Source organism: Adiantum capillus-veneris, chromosome 27 (assembly GCF_014529385.1).
Source record: "Adiantum capillus-veneris isolate H3 chromosome 27, ASM1452938v2, whole genome shotgun sequence".
Lineage (NCBI taxonomy): Eukaryota > Viridiplantae > Streptophyta > Polypodiopsida > Polypodiales > Pteridaceae > Adiantum > Adiantum capillus-veneris.
Window position 1 is genome coordinate 112,686,334 of NC_140957.1, and position 21,659 is coordinate 112,707,992.

At 42.8% G+C, this 21,659-nt stretch overlaps 1 protein-coding gene across 1 annotated transcript; it reads left to right on the forward strand.

Moving 5' to 3' along the window:
- The first annotated feature begins 2,864 nt into the window (after window positions 1-2,864).
- Window positions 2,865-4,275, forward strand: LOC147422588 (uncharacterized). The gene is made up of 2 exons (XM_086503073.1): window positions 2,865-3,840; window positions 4,169-4,275. The coding sequence occupies exons 1-2, from the start codon at window positions 2,865-2,867 to the stop codon at window positions 4,273-4,275; spliced, it is 1,083 nt and encodes a 360-aa protein (XP_086359199.1).
- Window positions 4,276-21,659: the final 17,384 nt, after the last annotated feature.

Here is a 21,659-nt window from a genome sequence, read left to right on the forward strand (position 1 = left end):
TAAACATTCCATGTCACCATTTTTCCATGTCACATAATGACATGAAAGTTGAGGAGGATCCCGATCACCACATCATCTTGCCACCCTTGCAATCCATGTCATCAACCATTAAACATCACCTTGCCACGTAGACGGCCATGTCATTCATGCATGGCCACCTCAAGAGCCACGTCATTTATATTTAACTTTAATAAAATTTAAAAATAACCAAAATATATAAATAATATAGCATAATTATTAAAGTGCCACTCAAAGTAAATTAATTTTTATTTATTATTTATTTTACTATTTTATAATATCATGATTATTATTAACTTTTTATTTATTAAAATTCTTACTGGATGAGAAATTAAGCATTATGATTTTTTTTCCAAAAAAAAAGAAATCACTTAAGAAAAGTAATCTAACTCAAAAGATAACTAAAATTTTATATAAATCATTTTTCTAAAATTTGATTGGTGTGATCTTATCAAGATTTACACCTTTTTATATTACATTAGGGACCCAATGTATATAAACCCCTTCTTTTAGTGCACTTCATTTGAGAGTTGAGTGTGAGTGACTTTTGGAGCCTTTATGCCCCTTTGATTTAATCACTAACCATTGTAACACTCGTTTTTGTAACTAAGCATGGGTTCACAGTCACAAAGGTCTTGAAAGGAAGATGGGTTGGAGGCAATTGCTCATGCGAAAGAAAATCGACGGAAATCTCAAGAACACAAACATCACTCTAGAGCAAGATTACATGTGGATGTGTTGCAAGAGCCCACTACAGGCCCTACGATTCAGCATTTTGGGGGTGTTCACATGCATGTATCACCATATGAGGGTGACACTTCTTCTCTCCCTCTATCGCCTAGTTGTTTGCCTTCTTTCCCTTCCTTAGTCCTTGTACCATTTTCCTCAGCATCTATAGTCCCTCTAAGAGAGACGTCACCTGCTAGCGAGCTCACACCCCCTACAGTGGGTGCCTTTGGCAAGTCTCACATGGTATTTCCAGCTTTGTAGCATTTCAGCAGTCCATCGATGCAGCGCAGTCGCCTCATTTCTTCGAGTGGATCTCCCTCGCTTGATCTTGGAGCACCCACTGGAGTTGGCATGGAGGCATGTGTGGACCCTACACCAGCTTTAGATCCTTGTCCTTCAGCAATGATATGCTCCCTTAGAGCATCTGGAGCCAGATATCGTGCAGGCATCATTACGGAGACCTACTTCAGTGACATCGATCTTCCCTCATATACTCAGTCAAGACATCGACTTGATTTGGGACATAGTGATGAGCTTTGGGCGAGCACTGGGCGTGCTCCATGATGCTCCCGCATTCTAGATTCACGCATGAGAGAGCTCATAGGACAGTTTTGGGAGGAGAATTGTCGCGGCTTGTCAGACTTCAAAAAGGCAATTCGACATAGGATTGGCCGCAAGCAATACATAGAGCATGGTGCTATGATTCTAGAGATTACATAAGTCAACTCTTTCATGCATTCCTGGATGCCCACCCCGAGATTAGCATTGGTCAGTGCTCCTTCGAGACCTACAAGCCTTGGTACCTGTGATTCATGCACGAGAGGGAGACAGGTTATTGAAGATACCATGTGCAACTTTAGATTATGTATTTAGGTTTAGCATTGATCTACTTTTATTAAAGGTTCATGGTCCAGGATGGCACAAATGCCATTTTGTTTGCTTTGGGCTTGTCAAAGGTCCAATGAGAAAAAAAATTGGTGATTGTGCCGCCGTGGACCGTCGAAACGGATTGCGATGCCCATGAAACTTTGCAGGGTCAAGGATTAGTGTGCTTCCCCCACTCCTGCAAAGTTTCATGGCCATCCACTCCCCTCTTGTTGGTGCAAGGTGGCACAATCGCCAATTTTTTGGCTTTGCGCTGCCAAGGGGTCAATGGGCAAAAATTTGGTGATTGTGTAGTCGTGGACCGTCGAGATGGATTGCAATGCCCGTGAAATTTTTCAAGGGTGAAGATTAGTGTGCTTCTCCCACCCTTGTAAAGTTCCATGGACATTTGCTCTCATCTTGTAGGTCGAAAGTGGCACAATCGCCAATATTTTGGTCTTTGGGCTTGGCGAGCCCAAAGCCAGCCCAAAGCCCAAAAATTGGTGATTGTGCCGCCATGGACGGTCAATACAGATTGTGATACCCATGAAACTTTTCAGGGGTGGGTATTAGTGTGCTTTCCCCACCCTTGCAAAGTTTCATGGCCATCCGCTCCCGTCTCATTGGTGCAAGGTGGCACAATTGTCAATTTTTGGGTTTTTGGGTCCTTGGCAAGCCCAAAGCCCAAAAATTGGTGATTGTGCCACCGTGGACCGTTGAGACAGATTGCAATGCCCATGAAACTTTGCAAGGGTGGGAATTAGTGTTCTTTTCCCACTACACAATTTCATGGCCATCTGCTCCCATCTCATCGGTCCAAGGTGGCATAATTGTCAATATTTTTGCTCTTGGACCCTTAGCGAGCCCAAAGCCCAAAAATTGATGATTGTGTCACAGTGGACCGTCGAGACAAATTGCGATGCCCATGAAACTTTGCAAGGGAGGAGATTAGTATGCATTCCCAACCCCTGCAAAGTTTCATGGCCATCCACTCCCATCTCGTTGGTCCAAGGTGGCACAATCAATTTTTTGGTTTTGGGCTCGCCAAAGGTCCAATCGGCAAAAAATTGATGATTGTGCCACCGTGGACCATCAGATTGCGATGCCCATGAAAATTTACAACGGTGTGGACTAGTGTGCTTTCCCCATCTCCGCAAAGTTTCATGGCCATCCGCTTCCATCTCATTGGTCCAAGGTGGCACAACAACCAATTTTTTGCCTTTGGTCCTTTTGGCGAGCATATCAATGACGAGATGCAGCCTTTAGAAGGGGTCGGGTTTGTCGCAGGGGATAAGCCTTTGATTGCAGCCACACATTTTGACAATGTTGTCCTTATTGAAGATGTTTGTGATGGTTCTAGTGTTAGCTCTCTTGATGTTTCTGACGACGATGTGGTTCATACTGAAAATGTTTTTTTGAGAGAGCAGCATGCTTCTCTAGTTGCAGATCGACCCGTGGTTACTAATGGTTATGATTCTTTTAGCCCACCACCTATTCCCAAAGCTAGGGAGCGACCTGTTGACCAGTGGATTGTGAAGCTGACACCCTTTGATGGCGTTGGGGTTGTGACAGCTGACTCCCATTTACTGCAGTTTAGGCAAGCTTGTTGGTTTGAGGGTTATGACACACCTGAAGATCTCATGAGGTTCTTTCCTAATTTTCTCATTGGGGTAGCTATGCAATGGTACCTTAGTATGATGCGTCATTCTCCACATTTGATGCAGACTTGGGATGGATTGGGTAGAGCTTTTGTTGCTAGATTCTCTCCTATTTTTCCTTTTTGTTTAGTCATTGGGACCCTGTTAGAATTCTTCCAAAGGGAGGGTGAGCCAATTGATGAGTATGTTAAGCGTTTTCAAACTTTCAAGATGAAGCATTGGGATCCCTATGGTTTTGATGACAGAGTTTTGTTGGAATGTTTTCTTACGGGTATGTTGAGGGATATTCAATTTCATGTGAGGCTGTCAGATCCACAGAAACTTGAGGATGCATATGCACGCGCTAGGGTTGTGGGGGAGGCCTTTGAAGCTACCGCCCTAGCAGTCCAATGGAGGGTAAACTTTGAGGCTGAGCGAAACCACAGAGAGGGTTGTTTGAATGCTATGACATGTGCTTCTAATGTTCCTATTCCACCATCTCTCACTCCAACACCTTTGAAAGCTAATGAGGCACCTGTTTTTAATGAGAACACTTCTTCTCTACCACATTGGGTACCACATGTGCCACAATGTGAGTTTGTTTCCCATCCAAGGGGGTTTTGGCAAGATAAAGAAAAGAGGGAAAATAATAGAAAAAGGGTAAAATTTAAATGGAAAAAGAAAAGCCCAATGGGTAAGACACCAGTCTAACTGGAAATTCTGGGCTCACACTAGCAGGCTAGTCTTCCCCGCAGGACGCCACTGTTGCATTTTTTTTTGGCCAAGGGCATGGGGACTTCGACAAAGAAATAGAGCATCTGCATGAGATTTGAGTGTTGAAGCGAGCATGAAAGGTTGTTTTATCATAATTTTCACGGCGATGATCTCACTTGCTCTGCTTTAAGGAGTTGTTTTGACAGGGTATGATATTCTTGGAAATGCTACAATGAAGTCCATGACCTTGACGACTAAAGATCGAGATCGGTCACTGCTAGAGGTGTACAAAGGAAGCTGGGCAAGACTTTGAAGAGGATGGCCACCACTGTCCGCTTATTGTTTTTTGCATATCATCTGTGACTTTATCGTATTGTGCGAGTGTGTGAGTGCAAGAGTGTGTGTGTTTGTCAAAGGGAGTTCCGAGAAGCCTTTGTCAAATATTTAAAAAGATTGCTCTAATATGTCTGTTTAATGTGCTACGGGAGGATGCAGAACACGCCGAGAGGGGCGAGCCTCTGCCTGTGCCGAGAGTGAGGAAGGGAGGGCAAGGCCAGAGAATGGGGTCCTGGAGAACAAGAGGACCATGATGGCCGAGAGGGGGTCGCAATAGGTTGAAGGATTCCCCTATGTGTGGTGCCCATGAGGAGATAGAAGAATGAAAGAGAGCCGAGGGAGTTGAGATAGGCCGTATGTGAGAGAGAGGATGAGGCTTGGCTACGAGCCTCGTTGTAGGCCAAGCCGAGTGTGAACGATAGTGTTTGAGAAGGCTTGCTTAAATTGGAAAAGGTGATCAATGTTTTTTTTGGCATGCTGACGAGAGAGAACCGGCCAGGGGATTTTCTGAAGAGGCGGCTCTGAACGTTAAACGGGGATCGAGAGGACACACCGCGGGTGGCAGGGGGTTCTCCAGATCGAGGAAGTAAGAGAGCAAGCCAGGCCAAGCGTACCTTCGTTTTGGTTACCAGGCCAAGAAGAGGAGAGTCCGAGCGAGGTTGCCGGCATACAGAGAGAGGGCTCAGCCCTATTGACAAACGAGGGGAACACCGTTTTAAGGCCATGTAGAGCCGAGGAGCGAAAAATGCCATGTTGAGGGCACTGCAAGAGGGGCGAGGTCGTGGATATTCAGAAAAACAAGGAGATATCGTGCGGGCTGAAACTTGTGAGGCGAGAGTCGCCATGCCGAGCAAGGGCGGTAACATATCAGGGAGCGAGGAGATGTTGAGTGGGCTGTAGACATGAGGAGGGCATACTAGATGAGAGCGGGATCCTCACTGTGTGGGTAACCGCTAAGTCGAGAGAGGTAGGCTCTGGATGTGCCGAGGGCGTTTGTGAGAGAGCATGGGAGGCCGTTTTGTCGCAGGCTATGATGAGGTTGCAGGCCGTGAGTTACCAGGCTAAGCAAGAAGAGGAGAGTAAGTGAGAGAGGGCTTTGCCCTGTGCAAAAACTAGCGAGGAGAGAGATTAGGAGAGAGAACCCTGCCTTGCACTGCCGAGAGTAGTTGAGAAAGAGAGAAAGATTCTCCCTGTGAAGTAAACAAGGAGAGAGAAGGCCTCTCTTTTTGAGTTGGGTATGAGAATTGTAAAAATTCAATCACAGATGGGTGCTTGCATTTCTTAATAAAGGGACGATAGAGAGAGAAAGAGGATGCTTGGGAAGCCTGTTCGGGGCTACTGTTGAGAGAGAGTGAGTGAGTTTGCCATGAGGCTGTTGTGTGTGTGTGTGTGTGTGTGTGTGTGTGTGTGTGTGTGAGAGAGAGAGAGAGAGAGAGAGAGAGAGAAACGAGTCATCGCGTTGCCCTATAGGGTGCAAGCCAAATACCTGCGCTGCCCTATAGGGTGTAAGCCCTGATACATTCAAGCAAAGTGGAAGCCTACGAAGCTGCATCGACGAAAGGTTTTGGAAGCCAAAGATAAGTTTTGTAAAGCTTGTTGTAAAAACAATATTTTCACTATTCAAATTGCTCAATAATTTCACAATGTCTCTTTCTCATCTCGATTTCTGTCTCTCTCTTTTAAACTAAAGACAACATTCTCTCTTTTCCTTTTTGATGAACTGTTAAGTGATCATGTTCGTGGATAATCATTGATACAATCTGGCACCGAGACTGCATTGCACATTCCTTGGCAACAGATTTTAGCAGCACATCTCCAACCATAGTTCCTTGTTGGTGGGCTTGGGCTGGGGCTTGGGCTGGGGGTTTGTCTTTTTGTCTTTGCTTGGTTTTCCTTGTCTGGTCTTGCTCCATGGCCAGGCATAGAAAAATATCCATCACTATCTGCTCCCGTCTCAACGATCCAAGATGATACAATCACCAATTTTTTGACTTTGGGCTCGAATGGACAAAAAATTGGCGATTGTGTTGTCGTGGACCGTCGAGATGGATTACAATGTCCATGAAACTTTTCAAGGGCAGGTATTAGTGTGTTTTTTCCACCCCCGCAAAGTTTCATAGCCATCCGCTCCCGTCGCGTTGATCTAGGGTGACACAATCACCAATTTTTTGGCTTTGGGCTTGAATGGGAAAAGAATTGGTGATTGTGCCGCCGTGGACCATCGAGATGGATTGCGATGCCCATGAAACTTTGTAGGGGTGGAGTTTAGTGTGCTTCCCCCACCCATGTAAAGATTCATGGCCATATGCTCATGTCTCATTGGTCCAAGGTGGCACTATCGCCAAATTTTTTTGGCTTTTGGGTCCTTGGCGAGCCCAAAGCCCAAAAATTAGCGATTGTGCCGCCATGGACCATCGAGACGGATTGCGATGCCCATGAAACTTTGCAGGGGTGGGAGTTAGTATGCTTCTCCTACCCTCACAAAGTTTTATAGCCATCCAGTTTTGTTTTGTTGGTCCAGGTTGGCACAATTGCCAATTTTTTTCCAAGGGTCCAAGGACCAAAAAATTGGTGATTGTGATATCTAGGGCCGTCAAGATGGATTGCGATGCCCATGAAACTTTGTGGGGGTGGGGAAAAGTGTGCTTTCCCTTTACCTGCAAATTTTGAGTGTCTTGTATCCTGAGTAAAACAAGTGAACCGTGTAAACTAGAACACGACGACTATAACCATAATGACACATTTTGCAAAGGTTTGGTACAAATGGACTGTATAAAGTAAAACATGGGCAATTACGCTTGAAAGCACACGTCAGGCAAATATGTGTTACAAGTGAACTACAAAAACCAGAACAAACTTCTATAATCATAAACACACGTTCTTAAAAGGTTTGGTATAAAGTTGTGGTACAAGTGAATTCCATAAACTATAGCGAGACTACTATAATCATAAAGACAAAGTTTGCTGAGGTTTGGTACAAATGAATGAAAAAGACATATCATAAAAAGGTTTGATACAAGTGAATTGCAAAAATTAAAACATGGCAACTACAATTATAAGGACATATCGTACAAAGGTGTGATGTGGGTGAACTCCATACTCGAACAAGATGACTATAATCATAAACAAATTTTTTGCAAAGTTTTGGTACAAATGGACAACATAAAGTAAAACATAGAAACTATGCTTATGTAAGGACACATCGTACAAAAATGTGGTACAAGTGAACTGCAAAAACTAGAACATGGCGACTACAATCATAAGGACATATCGTGCAATGACAAGGTACAAATGAACTGCATAAAATAGAACATGACCGCTATAACCATATAGAAAATTCAACAAACACAAAAATACATATAAGTAAATCAATCTTAATTAGAGTTTGAAGCTACATGCTCTATTTACGGTGCGAGCTGCACCCTAGCACGAGGGGCCTACACTACTCACTATGCTATGGTATGCTAACTGCCAAGAGATGCAGTCTACTCAGCACAGGTCTCAGTTGCTGTTGAAGACTCTCCAACCTCCGTCCGAGCTCTATCACGCTTGAACTAAACCCTCGCAAGCGCCAGCTTGTGGTTGGCTAGTGTGCGACGGGCCTGCTGTCCCATCTCCCAAATCCGTAAATCTGCATATACTCTCGAGATAAACTGTGAGCAAGTACCCTCCTCCGCTGCTTCTAGCTCAGCAACAAGTACTGGGTCAGCAAAGTATGTCTCTCTAGGAAGAGAAACACCACTAAGTGGCCTCCTCAGTGCTCTCTCTCTGGAACGCTCTATGAGGACACCCCACTATCGAAATCCCTCTCGCTTGACCTCCTCTGTCTCTATAACCCCTAGCCCAACTACACCCATTGACTTTGCCATTTGTATTGCCTCCTCCTCTGGTACCCGGTTCTCTAGCAACACTGCCACAACTGTCTGTTTGTTTGCCTCGTCACTCTCTCGAAGGGGGCGACGAGTGACAAGGTCTACTGTTTTCCCTCATGGTGGAAAAAGGTATTCGATGCCCTAGTGGCGGTAAATGGCGATTGGTATCTGTCAATGGCACATCGGACGGTTTGAACGCACGCACATATTGTGGGCGAGGCAGTAGAGGTGCAAGCAGTGGCCACAACCCAAAGTGTAGAAGCCGAACAAGTCAAGAGAAATGCAACACTCTGTATGGTCTCCCAGCGTGGCCCGTACGCCCATCAAAATCTTGCACCTGCCCAAACCCGTATCGAGGGCTGAACTCTGTGTGTGTTGGGGGAGCGGCTAAGGTAAGCGTGCAGTTGTGTGAAGTGCTTTGCTCAAAAGCAAGCAATGCAACGCTCAATGGTGGAGTTCCCCAAAGCCGATGTGGTGCCTCCGAGTGCCTACTCCAGCTCTCCAACCCTCTGCAACATTGTGGCCAACTCCCGTGTGAGCTCCTCTACACAACTATGGAGCTCCAGAGAGGGGTCACCCTACAAAAAATACAACACAAAATTAGAGAACTAACTTTCCAAAAATTATTTTGAAATTATAAAAACCATAGGTGAGTGGATGTACCTAAGAAGCTTTAAAGGCAGTACTAGGTGCTAACGGGGTCAAAGGTCTGATCGATGGAGGTGGCGCCTCCAGTGGTGTGGAGAAAGTGGCCTAATTGCAAAATAACAAAAAGTTAACAATGCTAATCATAATGAATGACATTCGTAACAAAAGCAAGGAAAACTATGGGAAGGTTATGTATACCTTGGCGGAAGTAGTGGTTGTAGTACGGTCATGTCTGTGCGGGCTAGCAAGCCGTGTAGTACGTAAGGCCGCCTAGTATTATAAAAAAAAAGCATTACCTACCGCTCTCCCAATTAAACATTTGTAAGCAAAGACTTCAAAAATGTACCTGAGAAGGGTCTCCTAGCTGTGCAAACCGCTCAACGAGATGGCTGAGTGTGTCGCCCACAGAACAGACCTCCAGTTCAGGCTATGTGAAAGAGCCCTAGATTACACTCCAAGGTACCATTGGCTCTACCCAACGTCAATGAGCTAGACGACCTATGAACTCGGTCATCCTCGGGAGCCTCTGCTATTGCCCCAGTCTACCAAAACCGTGACCCCCTCCTGGATGTCTATCAAAGTAGTCCACGTCGAGCCCAAGGACAAAGTTTGCGCAGACTTGGAAATCAAAGTATGTAGGCACCTCCAAGTGGTAGGCAAGGCGCCATAGTATGTCATGTAACGTAGAAGGGCATGCTCTCTCATGCCAGGGTGTAGACAGACCTCTATGCAAAAGGGTACCTGTGCCACCAAGTCTCCTGGCCGTGGACTAAACTGCTGCGAAGTGAGTGAGCGTATCAAAGGAAGGGTCTCCATCTGAAGGCATGACAAGCATGCACATCCAACACGATGTGTGAAGTGACCACTACTGGAAGGGACAGGGGTCGTGCATCGTACCGAACACTGCCACAATAGACTCTAAGGACTCTGTCGATGACTTGGACTCTCGGCAGGCTGAAAGATTGCGAAGGCGCTCTGTCCCACAAAACAACTCTATCGCCAAAGTGTGTATGTTTTCTAGAGAGGGTGTAGGATCAAGAAGTGTCGGTGCCTGCTTTGGTGGATGTGGCTGCTGTGGTAAAGCCGACTACTGAGGCGGTGCTGGCTGCTGGGGGGTCACCACCTCCATGCTCTGATTGTTGGGACATGGTGCCTACATTGAAAAACAAAACACAATCAGTATCATGAAATGCTCATAGGATGCATATACATTGGTGAAGTATATATTGAAGTTACTGAAGTACTTGCCTAAGGATGGAGACACCAATTACCCCTGGTTGGTGTCTAAGTACAAGGAACGCTTCAGCTTGGCCCTGGTCCCAATTATTACGCATTCTGTTGTTAGGATTGGGTGGCCTAAAGCTGATAGGCCACAGATTATTGCCCACACCAAGGTTATAGCCATATGACAATTGATAGCTTCACCACATAACATCATTTTTGTACAAGATATCTTGGGACTAAGAGTGAAGTGGGTAGAGAAACCATACAACGCAGGTGTGGGTTGCCTTTTCTAGGCACAACACCTTTTATATTAGTGGATGTTAATAATCAACAACATGGCAAGGAGAAAGTTCCAACCACTTCTTACAATGAGGGTGAGTACGACGCACTGATTCGAATTTACAAAACCTACAACTATCTTGGAGGCAACCTCAGTACCAAAAACAAATGTGGACATAACTACCACTATTAGCCCAAGGGAACTTCCAACAATAACTTCCTAGAAGAATCTTAGAGATCACTAGATTAAGAATTTCCTATATGGCAAGCCACGATTGAATTGGCCGTGTACTGTGACGTTTTCCTAAGCGTGGAGTCACCCATCTTTCCACAAATTGACCAAATAGATGAGAAGATCCTTCCAATCCTCGAGAGATGGTATTGGGAACGATAGAGATAATACATTTCCATCTTTGAATAATGTTATTCCAAGGATACAAGCTATGTGAGTGGAGACTCACAAGCCTTAGACAAGATTCCAAGTGAAGGGCCCAAGAAGAGTAAAGAGAGGAGAAAATGGCCAAGGTGATATTGCTCACTTTGCTTCAGTCTAGTGCTTAACACACAAATTGTGATCATAACCCTTATCAAAGGTGCCAAGAGTGTGTCGTCAAACATTCTCTAGAAGGTTTAAGAGATACAAGTTGGTCTAACTCTCTCAAAGTTTTGAAGCCAAGTGTAACTCCCTCTCATTAGTCACTTTGGTTGTTTTCATATTATTAAGAAGAACTATCAAAAGATGGCTCTCTCGGTTTTTAGTGAAAACACAAAAATCCTCCAAATTTGGCCGGCTTCCATCGAGGTGACCCTCCAAAATAGCCAAAAAAATTGAAGTTTTGTTCTTTTAAAATACACCATGGCTGGTTTTTTGTGAACACTGCTCTACAATAAGTAATATAATTGGTTTCCTATGGTCTCTCTCTCTCTCTCTCTCTCTCTCTCTCACACATTGTCTCTATTAGAATAATCTTCCCCCCCCCCCCCCCCCCCCCCCCCCCCCCTTCACACACACGGAGATGCGTCCCCAATGTGTGTGTGTGTGTGTGTGTGTGTGTGTGTGAGAGAGAGAGAGAGAGAGAGAAAGGAGAGCAGGCCAGATTTTGTGCATGGCACTGCGTGCATGCGTGTGTGTGTATAGCTGTTTAATCTTAGATAATAAGACATAATTGAATTTTTACATTCAAAAGACAGTTGGCAATGGAACAAAGAGTAAATAAGTACAAAAACAACTCAGTATTAGAATCATTTAAGTACAATGTTTGTACGAAAGAGGTCTCTTTTCAGTATATAGATAGTAAAAGAACTTCCCAAACATAAGTGAGTGTTCCATCCAGTGTAGGATGGCTTGCCAAAGTCAAAAAAACCTTCCAAGATAAGATAGAGTCCTTACCTCTATCCATCCAAACAAGACAACAATTCAGTTAGCCTTCGATGTGTATTACAGGTATCAATGGACTATACCAGTTGTTATCCGTGTCCATCTTACAAAATTTTTTAAAACCTTTCCAAGCTTAGTTCATAGATTTAGAGAAAAGATGTAAAAAACAATATCATTTAGTAGAAGGTCATCACCCCCCTTTTTTTAAAATATCCGAGTGTCTGAATCTGTAACATTTAATGGCCTAGTAACTTGTGTGTAGCAGAAATTAATATGAACATAGTGGACATTTCATTAGAATAGATTCCTAGAGAATTACAAGAGTGCTTGGGTGGAGAGAGAAACAAAAAGCATAACACCTAGTTAGATAGCATGAAAAATACTTTCAAAAAAGAGAGAAATTAAGCTATTCACAACAGTTGAGGACCGGACTTACATGGAGCCTGTCCCCCCACCAAAAGGCTTTGTATTATGGTTTCTCCCATCAAGAGAGACATTGTACAATACAATTCTTTGTGTCCCTTCAAGACTAGCTAGTGCAATGAAGATTAAAGCTTCATACACTAAACAAAACACTTATCAAACACAACATCAATTCTCTCCGGTCTCAGACCCAAGACCTCACACACCTTCGAAGATGGTGAGAGCTAGCGGGGTATGAGAGTAGATTGAGAGGAAGAAGGAGTATTCTTACGAGAAAGATGTACATCTCCTCACATAATCACTCATATTAGCATAGCTTAGCTTAGTAATTACCATGGTAAAGGAGATGAGCATGCATTGAAGCTTGGCTCTTGGTTGGATTTGCATCACAAAGCCAAGAGTTGTTGGTGTAGGCCTCCCTTCTCACAAGCTTGGAGTAGGTGGTAAGCTTTCCATTAAAGCTTGAGAAGGAGAGAGAGTCTTCTTTTCTTCACACATGAGATTGTGTGAGTGTGTGTGTGATAATGCCTTGCAAAAATCAGCCCCCTCTCTCTCTTGGTCGATTCCTCTTGCTATTTGCTCATGCTACAGTCTCATTAGACCTCCCCAGGGCTAGCCAATGATAATTAAGCAGTATAAGTGATAGCCTTCTGACATGTGTCCCCCTTTCCCCTTTTGTGAGAGCTTCAAGTAATTAATAAATGCAACTAAACTCTCATTGGACCCCTTTGCCTCCTGGCCAATAGGAATCAGGCAAGCCATTGGGCTGTTGAATGCTCATTCGACCCCTTGGGAGACTGTCCAATAGTCTTCTAGAGAGCTTAATTCTCATTGGTTCTTTTATTAAGTGTTTTTAAATTAATTAAACTATATTTACTCTAGCCTAATTATCATTGGTCCACCTCCAAGGCCATCCAATAGGAATTGGGTACACCTTGTGGGCATCTGGGCTAGGGAGCTGACATATGTCCCTCATTCCCTTTGTGTAAAGGGAGCTTGTGTGTGTGTGTGTGTGTGTGTGTGTGAGTTTCTCTCTCATCCCCTACTCCCAAGGCTCGCCCCCTCCTATGTAGGGATTGATAAAGACTTTTGGGACATAAACAAAGGATCCAATTCCCCCCATGCTTGACCTTTGGACACAACCTTTGAATTTTGGAACCTTAGCATTTTGGAAGTCTTAATGGGCTGAACCTTAGGGTCTTTTAAGCCCATTGTTGCACATGGCTCTTTTGCAGATGGCCCCCCCTTTGGATCCCTATTTTCCCTACTTTGGATCCCTAATGTGGCCGGTCTGCTAGCTTAACCAATATTCTAGCTTTTTCTCCCCCGGCACTTCCCCATATTAAATGATCAATTTAACATGAGAAAATCATTTAGGAGAATTAGATATTGATTATTATGACAGAATCCACCCCTCTTTTTTTACAAAAATTCATCAGTTTTATCAAATAGTAAACTCGATCAAATGAAGTTCGTAACAGAAAAAACCCCTTTCCTTAATTCCCAAAGAAAATTTTCTATGGCATACGTCCATTATGGTAAAAATGTATTTTGAATCATCTACCATCATTTAAACATATTTTTCTTTTTTAACTAACCAAGTAGTACGGAACCCAGATTAAAAGCCAGGGTTATGAGCCGAACTATGAACTTTGTTAGTTTCACCTCAACAATTCAAAGTTATGAAAGGAGTATCATCCGTCTAAGTAAATACATCCTAACCGAATAGAGAACGGTCCAAGTACTGCATGTTTAAGCAATAAGGACCGTTATCATAGACCAAAATTGCGTAGCTAGATAGAGACAGTCATCATCAGCCAACTGCCTATGTGTTTGTAGGTAGTGTAATGTAAATCCTAGCCTAATCAAGTAAGAACAGCAATAAGGTGCAGCCGGGCTTAACCCCCTCTAAGAGTCAGTGCATAATAGAAAATACCATCCCCCCAAGTAAGTATATAAACCCCAATGGGCTACAAAGTTCATGTACTAAAGGGTGTCAGAAAGCCCCACAATGTGTTTAAATACCAAAGGCGATTTTCCAAGCTTAATTATGCACCAGAAATCTTTACAACAAAAACCAATTGTTAGTATGGAGTAATCCCCCTTTTTTTCTTCCTTCAAAAAATTATCAAGCGATAAATCGGGAATATAAAAAAAATGCTTCAGACCAGTAACTAAAAAAAAGCAACAGTATTTAATTATCCCATGCAGTATTCCGATGCTCATTAAGCCACCAAGGTAGGCTCGGTTACTGTTAACCAAGTAGAGTCAGGCTCAGTAGAGCGGTAGCAAAAAGGCATGTTTATAAGGGCAAAAGTAAACCTCAAGCCTCTTTTTTTTTTTAACAGTGAATAGGAATGGCAGTTACCGGTCTCAAAACACCTTTATCTCTCACAGTACCCATGCAGTAAAACAGTCATCTGCGACTTTGTGTGAGGAACTACCGGTGTGTAGAGGGTGGAACAACACCACCATATTTCAAGCTCCCATCAGTATTCCAAACATAAGGTTCATCAAGTCATAGACCAATAGCCCATGCAAGATGGCACAAATAGCATGTCAACAAGAAATATGTGATATGCAACCAGACACCACCTTTAGTTTAAACAGTACCCGCTATATTACCATAGCCACCATGTCATGGTATGATACGCCATTGCGGCCCAAGTTCCGAATCAGTGACAGTAAGCAACTCGACCAGAACAAACATAAACTGATGTGTGGAGAATAGAGCAACACACACCCCCCTTTTTATATCAAGAGTTTCTTTAACAACCTCGACACCGAGTAATGATCAAATAACAAGGCACAAAACCTCCTGTCATCCTGCAACAGTGATTAGTATGCAAAAAAACCAATAAATATCCCCTCTTGTACTGGATACGAGGGCAGAAAAAACACCACATGCTTTGACCACCGGCCCATAAGGTGGAGCTTTCTAGAAAAAATAGTATTTTTGGGAACTATTAGCAATGACACGATGCGGAACATCCCCCATGTCTGAGATTATAATCTTTGCAGGAGGAGACAACCATAATTTACAACAAATCATCATCCTTACAGAGTAAAAAATCATCATCCTTACAAAGTAAAAAACCTATGCGGAAAAAAATCCTAAACATGTAATAAGTAAATCAAGAAATAATAGTGACCGACCTGAGTAACCTGAGTAGAGAGCTCCATGCTGTGTTTCAGAACCGTAGTTACTAGTTTTAAGCAATCAAACATAGTACAACCAAAGCTAAGTGAGGGGCAGAGATGCGCCCTCACCTTTAAATAGAGAAGGGAGGGAGGTCACCATAACTATAAATCGCACAGTTATCCAAGCGTTTGGGGGATCTCTAGCAGAGCAGATGAAGCCGCCTGCACGGTGCAATGAGAAGGCAACCAGGAGTATTCACGGCAGGGTTTCACCCAAGGTAAAGACACTCAAGTATTGAGAAGGGCTATACCCGGTGGTAGTGCCCATAGGTGGTGGTATTTACCAAAGACCTAGTAAGTAAGCTCGAGAACACCCTCAAGTGAGGTGGTGTGTGTAGTTTATTTAGCAAAAAGATACCAACGCCTTATCAGGCCTCTAGTTTTTATGAAGGTTTAAGTCCCATAGTGGAGGCACAAATAATTTGAAGCCCCCCTTTAAAAAAAATAGAATAAGTCAATGACTAATTAAGTAACACAGTATGTGTGTGTGTGTGAGTTTATTATTGCCAGAATTTATTAAAAAACCACCCCCAACACGTCCCGATCCAAGGGCTAGGTCTAAGTGTGGTCTTTTTTATTTTAGCTAAATAATTGTATAAAAAAGACCAAGAGTGCTAAAGTAACATAGTGTGTGTGTGTGTGTGTGTGTGTGTGTGTGTGTGTGTGTGTGTGTGTGTGTGTGTGTACCCGCCCTAACCCAAGTGCCATACACAATGGGTTGGTAGTAGGCCCATTATGTATGGGCCTACTACCTAATTAGAGAAATGAGATTCTCTTGTTTAAAGTGTAACCCAGGCCAACTATGCTGGGTGAGAGCCTGTGTAATAATGTTGCAGACCTGGTTTCTATTAAACCCGTTAAGGCAATACTTTCTGAGTAGTAGATTAACCTCCTCCCAGGCAAGAAAAGAGTTAGAGGAAGAATAGCAAATTAAGTGTAGCAGGCTGATACAAGAGCTAATAGCAGCCTTGTGAGGCCTATTGCTATTCTTTTTTATGAATTCCACGAGTGGTAGTTTCAGGAGATCCCTTTTCCAAACAAACCTTAGGTCATACCCACCGATAGACGAAATATGAAGGGAGATAGAAAGGTTAAGGAATTGGACTGATGGGCAAAAAGCGCCATTGGGTGTGATGATCTTATGGAGAGATGTGGCTTCAATTTTAAGGCAGTGAGGATAAATCAGATAAATTTCTTTGGGAAAGTCTCTATTGTTGACACTAAAAAGGTCCTCCATATATCTATAGGTATGTCTGAACTGTGAAAGATTACTTTTGTATGATTCCATGGTTTTGAGACACCAATTGTATTCAAAGAAAGCAAGGTAAATATTACACATAAGTGGAGAGCACGAGAATCCCATGGGGATGCCTAGGCATTGGTTGAAGCATAGACCGCCGAAAACTATAGTGCAGTTACAAAGCAACCAGGAGATGTAAAAGCAAAGCTTAGCTTCATTGAAGTGTAAGGAATGTAAGGAGTGAGTTACTTTTATCCACCTAGGTTTTTTGGAAAGAGAGATGTAGAAAAGTTTCCTCTTTCTAGCATTGGAGAAAGCCATTTTAATCACCTTGGCAAGAATGGTCTTAAGGCCAAGATCCCCTTCAAGGGGAATGTTTTCGTAACCTTGTGTAATGTCTGCAGTAAAAATGTGGAAGATTTGTTGAGGAAGATTAAGCGAGACTTCTATAGAGTTTCTCGTAAGCCAAAAGGGATTGTACTGAATATGCAAGAAGTCCTTGCAGATTTTCTGTTTAGTGGCACAAATAAGCTCAAATTCGGCTAGTATAAGGTCAAGGCATAACGTAATATCCTTGGTGATATCAGTAAAAATACTATTGGAGGCATCATATATCCATGTGAACTTATGCTTATGAATTTTATAAGTGGGAAATAATACAAGTAACTTAGTGTTCATAACAGGGTAGCCTAGATTCCCTAAGTGTTTTGCAATATTATCGGTGACTGTTTGTAGTGGAGAGTTAATAAAACAGAATTCCTTTCCAGATACTCGATTGCAAGCGGCCTTCCAAGCAAGGTATTTGCATATAATAGTGGGACAGTTAGAGGTTTTGTCAAGCCCGACAACAAACCATTTATCAGAGATTTTTTGAAAATGAAAAGCTAGCTGAGATGTAAGCCAGGATTCATCAGAGGATAACCATTTTTTAGGTAGTTTTGATACTTTTTGTAGGAAGCATTCCTTTACAACTTCCCTTAAGTCCGGTAGGACTGTCATCTCCAGTTAGAGAGCACTGACAAGGTCAGTGAGGCAGCTTAGTATAGCTGATAGAGCAAGGTAGGGATTTTTGGGAAAGTAAGGTATATGATTGAGCCCTTTGGCCAAAATTCTACGTATTTTAGTATTTTAAATAATGTTGAGATCACAGGTACAAACAAGGTTACCATAATCCTCGAAATTCCTACAAAAGGTGGTAAACTGAAAGCATGTACAATGGGGAGCAGAATCTGTCGAAGAAAGTCATTACTGTAAATTAAATTCTTTATGGGATGTTGATACTTCCATCCTATGAGTATACTGTCGAGTAATTTGTGATTGCCAAAAAAACAGATCAAAGCACTCACAAAAAAGATTTTTTGGTTGAATCCAATCAGGAGTACAGAGACAGTGTATGTAGATGAATCCATTGTCCAGATCCACTTTGCCGAGAGTTCTTCTTCCGCAAGGGCTTGTAGTAACCTGAAATATCACCAAGTTTTAAATCTCAGGGAAATTCCTAATGGGGGGAAACCTGCCTCTACCCCTTGTGTAGCTACGAACTTTTCCCCGGTTAGAGGATGAGCTAGGTGTTAGAAAGGAAGTGAAGGAGTTGGGGGTAATCAAAGAGTTGGATCTTTTGAGAGTAGGGGAGTCATCCTCATCAATACATGGTTTAAGTAAACTAGGGATGATTTTAACACCTTTAAAGTTAGCATAGGTAGTTCAGTAAATTCCAGGTTCATCAGATTTTAGCTCCTTCAAGATATCCAACATTAGTCCATGGAAGATGTTAAAGGCAATTTGTACAATTACAATTTGCTTATCTTGGCCACCTAACCAAGAGCAAATAAGGGAGAGATGAAAATCCACAGGTTTCTCTAGGAAGAGCAAGTCCAGATGGTTGAGAATAAACCAAATGGTATGATCGAACCACATGATGCTAAATTCACAAGAGGCTTTGGGGTCAAGAAATCTGCAGGCACATTTTACATAAGGTCGAAAGACATTCCAAATGGATTTATTGTAAAAATCCGGATTACTCTTGGCAAATTCCATGTTTCCTTTGGTACAGATGTAGAGGCAAGGATTGGAGGGGCATTTGGAGTGGTCAATGAGATTGAGATTGAAGGGTGATTTGATAAGCTCCCCTTTGTCCAGAAACTGCACTCATTTTAGAATCTTGAGTCTGCAGTCTTCCACAGTAGAGGCAGGGAGGTTGACAAGGTAAACCCAAGTTTCACTCAAAATGGGTGCTAAGAAAGCTTTGTTGGGCAGGACCCAAAGCTGATGGTCAACCCCAAGGGATTCAATTTCAATTTGTCTAACAGGTAAGACAAGAAAAACTTTGGATATTTTAGGCACCATCTCCAAGAGGTTAGAGTCATTGGGGGAACAAAGATTACTCTGAAATTCCTTAACTGCTTCAAGGGCTGCACTATCTCGACAAAATATTCCACCAGTTTGTGGAATAATTGGAGTAGCTGATGTACAGACAAAAGAGGGATTGAGACCACATAACTTCCTTAGAAAGTTAGATAGATCAGCATCAAATGAGGAAAATAGGACAACTTCTTGTTGGTATTGTAAGGAGAGTAGGGGAAGCTGGGCTATGTATTAGGTAATTAAATTCACCCCTTCCATGGAGCATTTATCCAGAGTAGCCAAAATTTTGACCCAATCATTAAAAGACAGCATATGTAACACATATAATTTCTTGTCAAAGGTAAGAGCCGAATCATATATTAGTTGAGAAGCATCCAAGCTGCTAATACATCTGAGTACAAGAGATGTGGCACATTGAGAGGGTGAAGGAGTACGAGCGAAAGTGCGACACGAGAGAGAGTGCGAGAAGAAGAGCACGACGATATGGTGAACTCGCTCTACTGTAATGTGTAGAGCATAGTGAGTTCTTATTAGGTTTTTACAAAAGAATATGTGTACATACCTGGCGACCCTCCCACTTACTTGGGCGACCACATTGGGCTTTATACCCCAACAACCTCCCACTTAAAGTCCAATGTGGTACTTTAAGTGTGAGAGAAGCTACTATACAAGCTAATATACAAGAGATGTAGAGAAGTGATGTACTACCCTACACCTAACTGCTTGCGAAAATGCGCAAAGCTCTCTGAGGGAAGTCCTTTTGTAAGTAGATCAGTAGGATTTTCTGAGGTGTGAACTTTGACAAGCTGAATTTGCTTATCCTCGAGCATTTCCCTGATGAAATGATACTTCACATCCACATGCTTTGTCTTTGAGTGATAAACTGGATTGCGAGCCAATTGTATAGCACTTTGACTATCACAATATAACACAGGCATCTCTTCTTTGATTCCCAAATCTGTTACTAGTCGATTAAGCCAAATTGATTCTTTGTATGCCTCTGATGCTGCAACATATTCAGCCTCTGTAGTAGACTGAGTAACACAATCTTGTAATCTAGAACGCCATGATACTGCTCCACCAGCCAATGTAAAGACATACCCTGACGTAGACCTTCGGTTGTCTAAGTCACCTGCATAATCTGAGTCTGTAAAACCCTTTACACTTAGCTCCTGACTCCCATAGCATATACGCATACTCTTTGTAGCTTTCAGGTATCTCAATATTCCTTTCACTGCCTCCCAATGTTTCTTGCCTGGGTTTGACATGTATCGACTTACTACTCCCACTGCAAATGCAATGTCTGGGTGAGTAGCAATCATTGCATACATCAAACTACCCACTGCAGACGCATATGGAATCTTATCCATTTCAGTCTGTTCTTCCTCAAACACAGGACAATCTTGTTTGCTAAGTTTCACATATGGTGGCAATGGAACACTCAGTGCCTTTCCCTTCTCCATATTGAAACGTTGCAAAACCTTGTCAATATACTCTGTTTGAGATAACCAAATCAACTTCTTTGATCTGTCTCTCTCAATGCGCATACCAAGTATACGACTTGCCTCACCCATGTCTTTCATGTCAAACGATTTTTCCATCTTTGACTTCAAAGCTGAAATTTCTTCCAAGTGCTTGCCAGCAATCAACATGTCATCCACATACAAAATAAGGATCAGCCAACTACCATCCTTAGCCTTCTTTGTATATAGACAGTGATCGAACTCACTACGTTTGTAGCCTTGACAAAGCATAAACTTGTGGAATTTATGGTACCATGCCCTCGGTGATTGTTTTAAGCCATAAAGACTCTTTAACAACTGGCATACCCAATCTTCCTTGCCTTTCTCAACAAACCCTTCTGGCTGCTGCATGTAAATTTCCACATCTAAATCACCATGCAAGAACGTTGTCTTGACATCCATTTGGTGCAACACCAAATCTAATATGGCAACCAATGCAAGAAAGCATCTCAATGTAGTCATCTTGACCACCGGAGAGAAGGCTTCCTCAAAGTCAATGCCTTGTTCTTGCTTAAAGCCCTTGGCAACAAGCCTTGCTTTGTACTTTGGCTGACTATCATGAGCGGTGATCTTATACCTGTAAACCCATTTATAGGATAGAGCCTTTTTGCCCCGTGGTAATTTAACTAGCTTCCATGTCTGGTTTTTATGCAGAGCTGTCATCTCTGACTGCATGGCCAATTGCCAATTCCCGGAGTCCTTCATTTGCACTGCTTCCTTGTAACATGAAGGCTCATTGCAATCAGTCAACATGACATAGTTCATAGATGGAACAAACCTATCAGGAGGTCGCGTGACACGTCCAGATCTACGCACAATAGCTGGCTCAGGCTCAGTCACAACCTGTGGTTCCACTCTATCCTGCCCTTGCTCCTCTTGAGCCCTGACATTTTGTCTTGCACGTGCAGGTCCATCTTCTTGGAAGACAACTCTTCTAATCTCCTCAACCCTCTCTGGTTTAGAATGATATTTGGATTCATTAAAGTGAACATCATTGCTGCGGACAACCTTTCTGGATTCGGGATCCCAAAGTCTGTACCCCATCTCACCAGAATTACCATAGCCTAGAAAGATTCACTTTCTACTCTTTGGCTCAAGTTTGTTCCTAAATTCCTTTGGAACGTGAGTATATGCCTCACAGCCGCCTCACAGCCAAAGACTCTGAGATGCTTGTATGAGGGCATTTTGCCTGACCATACCATCTCTAGC